Source organism: Hyla sarda, chromosome 6 (genome assembly GCF_029499605.1).
Source record: "Hyla sarda isolate aHylSar1 chromosome 6, aHylSar1.hap1, whole genome shotgun sequence".
Classification (NCBI taxonomy): Eukaryota; Metazoa; Chordata; class Amphibia; order Anura; family Hylidae; genus Hyla; species Hyla sarda.
The window spans coordinates 297050386-297063442 of record NC_079194.1 but is presented as its reverse complement, the minus strand read 5'-3'; the positions used below and the strand labels follow the sequence as shown (position 1 = coordinate 297063442).

General features: G+C 45.1%; 1 protein-coding gene across 4 annotated transcripts in view; it reads right to left on the bottom strand.

Annotated features, from left to right (window-relative positions):
• Nucleotides 1-203: 203 nt before the first annotated feature.
• LDLRAD3 (low density lipoprotein receptor class A domain containing 3) overlaps nucleotides 204-13057 on the bottom strand; it is a 179999-nt gene continuing 167145 nt past the window's right edge. For all 4 annotated transcript variants that reach the window (XM_056527904.1, XM_056527901.1, XM_056527902.1 and 1 more), the window contains 2 exons: nucleotides 2880-3225; nucleotides 204-501 (listed from right to left, as the gene is read on the bottom strand). In XM_056527904.1, coding sequence (XP_056383879.1) covers nucleotides 264-501; nucleotides 2880-3225 — 584 coding nt within the window. In that variant the 3' untranslated portion in view covers nucleotides 204-263. The remainder of the gene's footprint in view (nucleotides 502-2879; nucleotides 3226-13057) is intronic.

Below are 13057 nucleotides of genomic sequence, written 5' to 3'. Positions count from 1 at the left end.
CTTAAGTGCCTTATTGCTTTTGGAAGGATAACATAGAAGGAAAACAACAACAACAACAACATCAATATTAAAACAAATACAACTGGAAGGAGCGAAAACATCTAAAAAAATAGACTCTGCACTCTATAAAAATATAAGGAACATTTGCTGGTAACAAGAGGCCTCAGACCAACCCATGAAACTTTTTTTTGTCTCTTTTTGTCCCCTCCCCCCCAAACAGTGTCTTGTAGACCCGTCTTCATTGTGGGTGGGTGTTATGGCCTTCAGACCTCCAGTACGGTATTTAGTTGGGAATCACTGGGGGATGACACTGTTTCCGGGGCTTCAGAAGGGCTGGCCGAATCCCAAGAGCTGCTGGGGGTGTTTAGGGTATTCCCTGTGGAGCCTGTGCTTGTGGCGCTGCCCGTTCGGGAGCGGTATGGAGGAAGTTCTGTCTGGCTGGAAGTTTCCACGTCTGAGGAGTACGGTGGGGGCGGCAGGGAGAACCAAGGTGGACAGGAGCTGTAAGAGAAGGACGCATTTTATAACACGCTGTAAATTATACAACCTGATATACAGTGGGGCAAAAAAGTATTTAGTCAGCCACCAATTGTGCAAGTTCTGCCACTTATAAAGATGAGAGGCTGTAATTTTCATCATAGGTTATAACCTCAACTATGAGAGACAGAATGAGAAAAAAAAATCCATAAAATCACATTGTCTGATTTTTAAAGAATTTTTTTGCAAATTATGGTGGAAAATAGGTATTTGGTCAATAACAAAAGTTCATCTCAATCCTTTGTTATATCCCCTTTGTTGGCAATGACAAAGGTCAAACATTTCCTGTAAGTCTTCACAAGGATCTCACACACTGTTGCTGGTATTTTGGCCCATTCCTCCATGCAGATCTCCTCTAGGCTAGTGTTGGTTTGGGGCTGTCGCTGGACAACACTGACTTTCAACTCCCTCTAAAGGTTTTCTATGGGGTTGAGATGTGGAGACTGGCTAGACCCCTCCAGGACCTTGAAATGCTTCTTATGAAGCCATTCCTTCGTTGCTCAGGCGGTGTGTTTGGGATCATTGTCATGCTGAAAGACCCAGCCACATTTCATCTTCAATGCCTTTTCTGGAAGGAGGTTTTCACTCAAAATCTCACGATACATATCCCCATTCATTCTTTCCTTTACACTGATCAGTCGTCCTGGTCCCTAAGCAAAAAAAAAAAACGCCTCAAAGCATGATGTTTCCACCCCCATGCTTCACAGTAGGTATGGTGTTCTTTGGATGCAACTCAGCATTCTTTCTCCTCCAAACACGACAAGTTGAGTTTTTACCAAAAAGTTCTACTTTGATTTCATCTGACCATTTGACATTCTCCTAATACTCTTCTGGATCATACAAATGCTCTCTAGCAAACTTCAGACGGGACCAGACATGTACTGGCTTAAGCAGGTGGACACGTGTGGCACTACATGATTTGAGTCCCTGGCAGTGTAGTGTGTTACTGATGGTAGCCTTTGTTACTTTGGTCCCAGCTCTCTGCAGGTCATTCTCTAGGTCCCACCATGTGGTTCTAGGATTTTTGCTCATCATTCTTGTGATCATTTTGACACCACAGCATGAGATCTTGCGTGGAGCCCCAGATCGAGTGAGATTATCAGTGGTCTTGTATGTCTTCCATTTTCTAATAATTGCTCCCACAGTTGATTTCTTCACACCAAGCTGCTTGCCTATTGCAGATTCAGTCTTCCCAGCCTGGTGCAGGTCTACAATTTTGTTTCTGGTGTCCTTCGACAGCTCTTTGGTCTAGACCATAGTGGAGTTTGGAGTGTGACTGTTTGAGGTTGTGGACAGGTGTCTTTTATACTGATAATAAGTTCAAACAGGAGCCATTAATACAGGTAATGAGTGGAGGACAGAGGAGACTCTTAAAGAAGAAGTTACAGTTCAGTGAGAGCCAGGAATCTTGCTTGTTTGTAGGAGACCAAATACTTAATTTTCCACCATAATTTGCAAATAAATTCTTTAAAAATCTGACTGTGATTTTATGGATCTTTTTTTCTCATTATGTCTCTCATAGTTGAGGTTATAACCTATGATGAAAATTACAGCCTCCCATCTATATCAACTGGCTCCAGAAAGTTAAACAGATTTGTAAATGACTTCCATTAAAAAATCCTAATCCTTTCATTACTTATGAGCTTCTGAAGTTAAGGTTGTTCTTTTCTGTCTAAATCCTCTCTGATGACATGTGTCTCGGGAAACGCCCAGTTTAGAAGAGGTTTGCTATGGGGATTTGCTTTTAAACTGGGCGGTTCCCGAGACACGTGTCATCAGAAAGGACTTAGACAGAAAAGAACAACCTTAACTTCAGAAGCTTATAAGTACTGAAAGGATTAAGATTTTTTTAATAGAAGTAATTTACAAATCTGTTTAACTTTCTGGAGCCAGTTGATATATAAAAATGTTTTTTTTCCTGGATAACCCCTTTAAGTAGGAGAACTTGTACAATTGGTGGCTGACTAAACACGTTTTTGCCCCACTGTCTATATCAGTGGTCTTCAACCTGCGACTCTCCGGCTGTTGCAAAAGTAGAAAAAGGTGTCAGGACATGGTGAGAGTTGTAGTTTGTGCAACAACTGTAGAGTCACAACAAGAAGACCAGTGATCTATAGCAGTGGTCTTCAACCTGCATACCTCCAGATGTTGCAAAACTACAACTCCCAGCATGCCCGGACAGCCAACGGCTGTCCGGGCATGCTGGGAATTGTAGTTTTGCAACATCTGGAGGTCCGCAGGTTGAAGACCAGTGATCTATATGATGTTCTCCATGTTGGAAGGACCACCAAAAACATGAATTGGCCCATCATGGGGGTCATCAAGCACATAGAGACACTCACTTGTCGTCCAGCACTGCCTCAGTATAGGAAGGTGGCGATTCGATGTTAACAGGAGGCTGATAGGCCTCACTAGACACATAATGGACCCCGTTGTTGACATTGTAGGTGACCCTGCAGTTGTGCGGGTGATCCAGGACCACCAGTCTGGAAAGAAGCAGCGGGTGCTGAAGCCGATGTACAGGAAGACTCATCAGGTTTGTACGTTTCCTCTGATGGTGCAGAACGAGAGCCAACAATGCCACCACCAACACGAAGATGACCGAGCTCCCGATGATGGTGTACGTAATACTGGGGTAATAGAGAAGCTGGATCTCAGAAGACACGTACTCCTGCTCACTGGCGCCCTCTGTGGACAGAAGAGAAAATAGTTCAGATAAGTGAAGGGGTTCCATAAACATAAAACAAGCTGCAGACCACTCTTCGTTACTAGGAAATGTTGGGCCTTGTAGTGCCGGAGAGCTTGCAGACATCTGGTTTAGAGAAACCGATTGGGCACAGCTTAAAGGGGTACTCCGGTGAAAAACATATTTTTCTTTATTTTTTCATATCAACTGGCTCCAGAAAGTTAAAGATTTGTAAATGACTTCTATTAAAAAAATCTTAATCCTTCCAGTAATTATCAGCTGCTGAAGTTGAGTTGTTCTTTCCAGTCTGACCACAGTGCTCTCTGTTGATACCTAGGAACTGTCCAGAGTAGAAGCAAATCCCCATAGCAAACCCCTCCTGCTCTGGACAGTTCCTGAGTCAGACAGAGGTGTCAGCAGAGAGCACTGTTGTCAGACAAAAAAAGAACTACTCAACTTCAGCAGCTGATAAGTACTGGTAGGATTAAGATTTTTTTAACAGAAGAAATTTACAAATCTGTTTAACTTTCTGGTACCAGTTGATATGAAAAAATGTTTTTTCACCGGAGTACCCCTTTAAAGCCGGTCACACATTTTTAGAACTCTGTAAACCATATACTTGTCCGATTGACAATTATCTCTCATCATTTCCCCCATAAACATGCACGCTTAGCTTGAGTGTGCATGTGTTCACAGACCCCTTTAAATGTGTAATTTAAATGAATTGTTCCCTGTTCTGATTCAAAGGAGTAGCCCCGCCCGATCATGACGTCATGTCCTGCCCCCACAATGCAAGTCTATGGGAGGGGGCGTGACGGCTGTCACGCCCCCTCCCATAGACTTGGATTGAGGGGGGGCGGGGATGACGTCACGAGCTCCTGGCTCCAGCGATCGGAACAGTTTGTTCCAAACGCTGAGCAGTGGAGTGCCCCTTTAAAGGGGTACTCTGCTGCTAGACATCTTATCCCCCATCCAAAGGATAGGGGATAAGATGTCTGATCGCGGGGTTCCTGCCGCTGGGGCCCACCGTGATCTCTCCTGCGGCAGTGGTTGTCACGTCATGGCCACGCCCTCTCCATTCATGTCTATGGGAGGGGGCGTGGCGTAACATCACGCGGGGCCATGGTCGTGACGATCACGGTCTCCTGTTCAGAATGCTGTAGCAGCGGAGTACCCCTTTAAAGTACTGCCTGGTCTAAGTATACCGTAAGTCTGTCCCTCTGTCTGATGATTCTCCCTCCGCCGCGGACATGACAGAAGTTTCCTCTGTAGAGTGTACAGCCATATGGTTGCTGACATTTTGCAGCAATTCCGGATGTCTGATTTACAGTCCCAAATTTGCAAAGCAATAAAACATAAATTAGAATGAAGATGTTCATGTCCCGGCGCGGCTGACACAGATCCGGCGTTACATGGGTGAGCGATCCGACAGCCTGACATGGCGGACAATGAAAGAATCGGCTGCAGTTAATGGGGAAAATAGTGGAAGCAGAATACAAGCGGGAAATGGTTTTTTTTTTTCTTTTTTTTTTTTTTTTATTGAATATTAACCCCTTAAGGACCAAGCCCATTTTGGCCTTAAAGGGGTATTCCAGGAAAAAAATTTTTTTTTAAATCAACTGGCTCCAGAAAGTTAAACATATTTATAAATGACTTCTATTAAAAAATCTTAATCCTTCCAATAATTATCAGCTGCTGAAGTTGAGTTGTTCTTTTCTGTCTGGCAACAGTGCTCTCTGTGCAGTTCCCGAGACAAGCAGAGATGTCAGCAGAGTAGAAGAGGTTTGCTATGGGGATTTGCTTCTACTCAGGACAGTTCCCGAGACAGGCCTTTAGGCCGGAAGAAGTGCTCATTAGCGCGAAACCACCGGTCGTTGCCTCTGAGCCCCCGTTTTCATCCCCGTTGCTCACTTACATGAAACCACCGGTCGTTGCCTCTGAGCCCCCGTTTTCATCCCCGTTGCTCACTTACATGAAACCACCGGTCGTTGCCTCTGAGCCCCCGTTTTCATCCCCGTTGCTCACTTACATGAAACCACCGGTCGTTGCCTCTGAGCCCCCGTTTTCATCCCCGTTGCTCATTAGCACGAAACCACCGGTCGTTGCCTTTGACCCCCCATTTTCATCCCACTTCTATCCATGTTGCCTCATTTTTTACAGCGGTGGACTATGGTGAGTGCAGAACGATTATCTACTTATTAGTCATTGTTCATATCTGCTTTGTTTTCTGTTCTTGCACCACAACACCATCCTATAATATCTCCGTAGCCCTAGTTCCTTTGGGTATCTTTTCAGGTGATAGTGATTAGAGTCTGGGTGTGCAGTTCTTTTGGATCGGTGCCTCCTGGTCTATTTTTTGTCTTTTTATACAGATTTTATATAGGCTTTAAAGGGGTACTCCACTGGAAAACATCTTATTTTTAAATCAACTGATGCCAGAAAGTTAAACGGATTTGTAAATTACTTCTATTTAAAAATATTAATCCGTCCAGTACTTATCAGCTGATATGGTCGACAGGAAGTTCTTTTCTTTTTGAATTTCCTTTCTGTCTGACCATAGTGCTCTCGGCTGACACCTCTGTCCATGTCAGGAACTGTCCAGAGCAGGAGAGGTTTGCTATGGGGATTTGCTCCTCCTCTGGATAGTTCCTGACATGGACAGAGGTGTCAGCAGAGAGCACTGTGGTCAGACAGAAAGGAAATTCAAAAAGAAAAGAACTTCCTGTGGAGCATACAGCAGCTGATAAATACTGGAAGGATTAAGATTTTTTAAGAGAAGTCATTTACAAATCTGTTTAACTTTCTGGCACCAGTTGGTTTAAAAAAATAAAATGTTTTCCACGGGAGTACTCCTTTTACATACCCGGTTCTGTGAACATGTATGGTCGGTGAGATCCGGTAAAGGCTCCCCTAAATTAATAGAGTACATCAATAAACAACATGATGGAGATACCAGTACTCTAAAATTCCTTGGTATCTCCGCTCATCTGCCATCATCATCCAGATAAAAGGTATTTGAGGGATGTGAAGGCACGGAAAGGGGGAGGGGTCTGCTGAGGCGCAATTTGCGCGAAACAACTGCCACCTGTAAGCGCACACACTGGCGTCCGCACCTTGCTGGGTGAATATGCTAATTTTAAACCTGCACATTTTAATACAATAAAGAGAAGATAAAGAGACGGGTGAGCGCCACTTCTCATTTCTTTATGTGCATTTCTACGATTGGAACGGTCTTTCTATGAAATTGAGCACCACTTATCCAGCCTGAGGGTGACAGAGTCCGGCGGTGAGAGGGTTGTACGCAAGGGTCAAGTCTTGGGGGAAAAAAAAAAGTGTAGGAACTCACCCAAGATTTCCATTCAGGGCTGGTTCAACGGTGTTCATGCTGTGGAAAAAATGCAGGAACTCAGTTCCCACACGTTCCTGCAGGACTTGAGCCCTGGTTGTATGGAGTATAGCAGTGCCGGACGGCTGACTTCTATCTTGCATACTATATGTAAAATTTTATATGTTCTCCCTTAACTTATAAACAAAATATTTCTAATATACTTTATTGAAATTTTTTTATGTTTGAAGATCCGGCCACTAGGGGTCTCCCTCTTAGTGACGGCCGCTATTGGTCTCTGCAGGAGACCTGACTTTGGACTCATGTCCAGCTGGGATGAGTCCAAAGTCAGAAGTGCGGGTGGGCCATGGGGGATACACAGTGTCCGCTCTCTGCCCTGTCAATCATGCAGGGCAGTGGGAACACTGTGTGCAGCCAATCGCTGCAGGTCTGATCTAATCCCCCCCCCCCCTCCTCTCTGCGATACAAATAGAGAGAGAGAGAGAACAGTCTGCGGTGATTGGCTGTCTCTTCTATGCTACGCTCCTAGTGCGAGCGCAGCATAGAAGAGTGAGGGCGGATGGTCAACCGGAAGAGCTTCAAATAACATTGGCGCCTGCCGGGCTCATTCACAGTGAGCTGAAAGAAAGGGACAAAAATGACACACAATGTCTAATCTAATAGTTTTAAGAAGCTCCGCCCCCTAGGAACTGTCCAGCAGGGACAAGAGCAGGAGTGGGGTATATTACTTGTACAGTGACCCCTCGACCTACGATGGCCCCGACATACAATCATTTCAGCATACGATCACTCTCAGAGGCAGCATCAACATACGATGTTTTTGTATGTCGGGGCCATCGCATAAATGGCTATCCAGCAGCACAGACTGCTTCAACTGCCACCGGATAGCGGTTTACGGTGCCCCGTGTGGTCCGCTGACGATCACTTACCTGTCCTCGGGGCTCCGGCGCGTCCTCTTCGGGATCCCCTGCATCGTCAGCGCTTTCCATCGTCGCCATCACGTCGCTGCGCACGCCATCCCGTCATCCAATAGGAGCGGCGTGCGTAGCGACGTGATGGCAGCGACGGAGAGGGTGCCGGGGAAGCAGAGGCCTTACCGGAGCGTCGGGGACAACTCGGGGAAGCGGCAACAGCGATGGACGGCGACATCCAGGGCAGCGGTGACGGTCCGGAGCGGCGGGGACACGTGAGTACAACTTCCTCTACCAGTGGTCTACAACCTGAGTAGTGTAGACCACTGTCCTATACGTTACATTGCACGGATCCCTCAACATACGATGGTTTCAACAAACGATGGTCCATTTGGAACGGATTACCATCGTATGTTGAGGCACCAGTGTATCCTCTATGGTAACACAGCCCCTGCCTATTACGTTGCCATTTCCCCCTGTATTAGTGATTTGTCGTCTGGATTGTGATCTCAGTGTTGACATCGGAGCAGATTTTATGTTAAGTGAGAATCAATAAAACCTTTGCTTTCCCAGTTGTATGTGTAATGGCGTGCCAGACTGAGAGGCAAAACTGCGCAACCTCCTGCCAATATATCTATCGTCTTCCAAATTATTCTCACAAATGCAAAAATGTTTTTTGTTTTTTTTTGTAAGGGAAGCGATATTATCGTTAAAAAAAAATGTCATAGCCTGGAATTTGACAAAAGCTTCTGTGAGCCAAATCTGATGACCCTGGCGGGACCGACCAATCATGTGATGTAAAGGAGGCGTCCATACTTTTTCTGAACTGGGTAAGACCAGAACCTTTTATTCTCAGGAAGGATAAGTTAAGTGAATAACTCCCCACTCTACATTCAGAATACATGCACACTCAGCCAAGAGGAGAGTGCATGTCTATGTCAGGGCAAAGAATCATTAAGCCGAAAGTTATCTAAAGTATAGTCCATTTACATCCTGTTTTGCTGGGATATTAGCAAAACGTTATTCCTCCTGCTCTATAACATGATACCTGCAGATTGTACTGTATTGTATATATATATCATCTGCTCAGCTCCTCCTGCTCTATAACATGATACCTGCAGATTGTACTGTATTGTATATATATCATCTGCTCAGCTCCTCCTGCTCTATAACATGTTACCTGCAGATTGTACTGTATTGTATATATCATCTGCTCAGCTCCTCCTGCTCTATAACATGATACTTGCAGATTGTACTGTATTGTATATATCATCTGCTCAGCTCCTCCTGCTCTATAACATGATACCTGCAGATTGTACTGTATTGTATATATCATCTGCTCAGCTCCTCCTGCTCTATAACATGATACCTGCAGATTGTACTGTATTGTATATATCATCTGCTCAGCTCCTCCTGCTCTATAACATGATACCTGCAGATTGTACTGTATTGTATATATCATCTGCTCAGCTCCTCCTGCTCTATAACATAACTGCAGATTGTACTGTATTGTATATATCATCTGCTCAGCTCCTCCTGCTCTATAACATAACTGCAGATTGTACTGTATTGTATATATCATCTGCTCAGCTCCTCCTGCTCTATAACATGATACCTGCAGATTGTACTGTATTGTATATATCATCTGCTCAGCTCCTCCTGCCCTATAACATGTTACCTGCAGATTGTACTCTATTGTATATATCATCTGCTCAGCTCCTCCTGCTCTATAACATAACTGCAGATTGTACTGTATTGTATATATCATCTGCTCAGCTCCTCCTGCTCTATAACATAACTGCAGATTGTACTGTATTGTATATATCATCTGCTCAGCTCCTCCTGCTCTATAACATGATACCTGCAGATTGTACTGTATTGTATATATCATCTGCTCAGCTCCTCCTGCTCTATAACATAACTGCAGATTGTACTGTATTGTATATATATATATATATCCTGCTCAGCTCCTCCTGCTCTATAACATATCTGCATATTGTATTGTATATATCATCTGCTCAGCTCCTCCTGCTCTATAACATACCTGCAGATTGTGCTGTATTGTATATATCATCTGCTCAGCTCCCACTGCCCTATAACAGGATACCTGCAGATTGTACTGTATTGTGTATATATATATATAATCTTCTCAGCTCCTCCTGCTCTATAGTATGCTGCACAGGTCCCCTTTAAGACTAAGTACCATATTGGACATCACTCAGCTTTCCCACAAAGGGATAAAACTTTTGCCTTTTTACTAAACAGCTGGTAACCTGCCCAACAGACTAAAGAGATACGTGGCCTGATGTCCGACACCAGTTCCCACATTACTTGGCGCGGCTCGGCACCGTCAGCGGAGAATGACTTTAATATTACAGCTTTGGAATTGAATAACAACATCGGATCTGCCAAAATCTCGGTGTCTGGGAGGGATAATGCTTTCAGGGGAGAGTGTAAACACCGATATAATGAAGGTGAACAGTCGGGCTGCTCCTCCTTGCAGAAACAATGACATCCTCTGCCTGCGAAGCCCAGCGGGGGCTTGGAACGGCGCCGGTCTCTGGTCATCCTGCAGATCTCCGGCTCCAATAAAAGAGCAGTAAAGAGAACGCACACAATGGCAGAGGGGAGAGATAAAAATCACTGCGTAAAAAAAAAAAAGAGATTTCAGGCGAATCCTGCTGTGGCCAGAGCTTAGACACTGATCTGCTGCAAAGAACTGGGCTTAAAGGGACGGTAACCTCTTATTTCAATCGGGGCGGTCTGGGTCTCAGGCTGCATCGGCATCACTCCATACTTAATAAAATGGAAATAAATTAAAATGTAGCCACTAATGGTCACTGGAAAAATTAGGAAAGGCCCCCCCCATTCACTTGAACTCCCGCCCACCCAAATATGAAAGAGACAGCACTTGTAATAGCTGTTGTTTAACCAAAATTTATTGTCCACCCTATATGCTTGGGCAGTTAGGTCGAGCGTGCATGTGTTTACAAGTAAGATGCTGCCAGAAACCTCTGGTGGCTGCTTATCTCTTATACGAGCAACTGATAGGGCATGTCGAAAGTCAATCTGCCGAAACGTGTCGAACGACCATCGGGCACGCACCTCACACACATTAGATGGTTGGCCGCTGGTTTGTCCAAGCCAAGTCGAATGCAGTTGGCATGCTCCATGTGAGGCTCGAACTCACAACCTCAGCACTGCTCAACAGTCACTGCTTAATAATTACCGTGCGCTGACTGATTGCGCCACGCACGCGTGGCGCAATCAGTCAGCGCACGGTAATTATTAAGCAGTGACTGTTGAGCAGTGCTGAGGTTGCGAGTTCGAGCCTCACATGGAGTATTCAAAAACCCTGCTAGACATCTCTGGAAGTGGCTTAGGACAAAATAAATGGGCATCCTCCAATTTTCTACCCAAAGGGCAGATGTCGAGTCGAGACACTTCTGTACAAATTTGATGGTCGGCTCATTTAATCTAAAACAGTAATTTATTTGGCCGGTTTTAGAGCAGGGTCCTTAGTCTACCAATCCAGTCTATCCTTCTCAAGCCATGATAAAGGTAAAAAAAAAAAAAAAACTACTAACATTCATGTGACGCGTTTCGATCATAAGCGCTCTTTATAATATGAGGACGACATAAAATGGGAACCAAATAGGTGAAGAGTAAAGTCCAGCATCGACAATCCAGTGCACTAAAACCTCTTTAATCTTTATTCCATCTCAAGTCACGATATGGTAAAAATTGCATACTGGCGACACGTTTCAAGTGTGAGCTTATGAGGACGGCATGGTATGGGAACCAAACACGTAAAGAGAAAAATCAGCATCCAAAATTCAGGGCAATACCGTAAGAAAAAAATTAAATCTCAAGTCATAACAAGGTAAAAAGAAATGCATTAGGGATTGACCGATTATCGGTATGTCCGATATTATCGGCCGATAATGACAATTTTGGGCATTATCGATATCAGCAATTACCTTGCCGATAAGCCGATAATGCCCCGCCCCCTGCACCGCGACCGCCCCAACCCCCCCTGACCCGCCGCACCGCGACCACCCCCCGACCCACCGCGTCGCACCGCCCACCCTAGTGCTGGGCGGTATACCGGTATGGATTTTTGCCCATACCGCTATACCGGTCGGGCCCCTCCCCCACCCTCCGAGTCAATAAAAAAAAGTTATAATAAACTTACCCGTAATGGGGGTGGTCCGGGCCATCCATCCTTCCTTCCTGTAGTGTATGGCGCCATTCCGGGTGGAGGGTGCACCGGTACGGGCTCTCCTTCTCCAGAAGTCCTCTTCTCCACTCCGGGCAGGCTCCGGCCTAGTAAGCTGCATAGACGCCGCTACGCCGTGATGTCAGGTGCGTCGCTGCGCATGGGCGTCACTGCGTAGCGGTGTCTATGCAGCGTACTAGGCCGGAGCCTGCCCGGAGTGGAGAAGAGGACCCCCAGAGAAGAAGGACAGCCCGGACCGGTTCATCCTCCACCCGGAATGCCGCCGGACACTACAGGAAGGATGGATGGCCCGGACCACCCTGACAGGTTGGGGGAGAGAAGCGGGTGGTGGTGGCGGCGGCGGCGGCCTATGGCACCGCAAAAGCCACTGCAGTGCATTGATTTAAAGTGCCCGCTTTAAATCAATGACCTGCAGTGGTGTCGAGGGGGGATAAATAGCCGATAACTTATACCGGAATATCGGTATAAGTTATCGGCTATCGGCCCTAACCTCCACCGATTATAGGTATTGCCCCTAAAAAAACGATATCGGTCGATCCCTAAAATGCATACATGCAACACGTTTCGAGCATAAACTTTTTCATGACATGAGAATGGCATTGTATGGAAACCAAATAAGTGAGGAGTAAATTTCATCATCCACAATCCAGTGCAATAAAAAACTTATTTTAATCTTTGTTGCATCTCAGGACATGAAAAAGTTAAATAAAAAAATACATGTGACGCGTTTCTAGCGTAAGCTCTTTTTCATAACATGAGAATACATAGTATGGAAGCCAAATAAGTGAGGAGTAAATTTCATCATCCACAATCCAGTGCAATTAAAAAAAACTTCTTTAATCTTTGTTCCATCTCAGGACATGACAATGTGACGCGTTTCGAGGGCAAGCTCTTTTCCATAACATGAGGACATCATAGTGTTAGAACAAAACAAGTCCAAACAGCACAAACCTAGTACCTGATAAATAATTTTTGTGAGAAAAAAAGATGGCTCCCCCTGCTGTTGTAAAGAGGAAGCGCCCCCAGTGTGAAATTGGATCTAAAACAATACTATACTCATCCTATAGATTTCCTGCCATAGAATAGTAATGTGCAGACATGATATCACGTTAACCACAGCGCCAAAACATGATTGTGCCGTCCTTAGCGTCAGACGACCCGTTACTGTAGCAGTTACAATTCTTAGCGGGGGACATAGACTTACAGAACAGTAATGATAATTAAGACAAATCTGATTATTGGGCGTAATCTAATCTATTATTAGGGAGTAATCGAGTAAAAGCGTCGGCATGAGAGCCGACTACTGATCAGTAATCAACCTCTAAACCGTCGGCGGG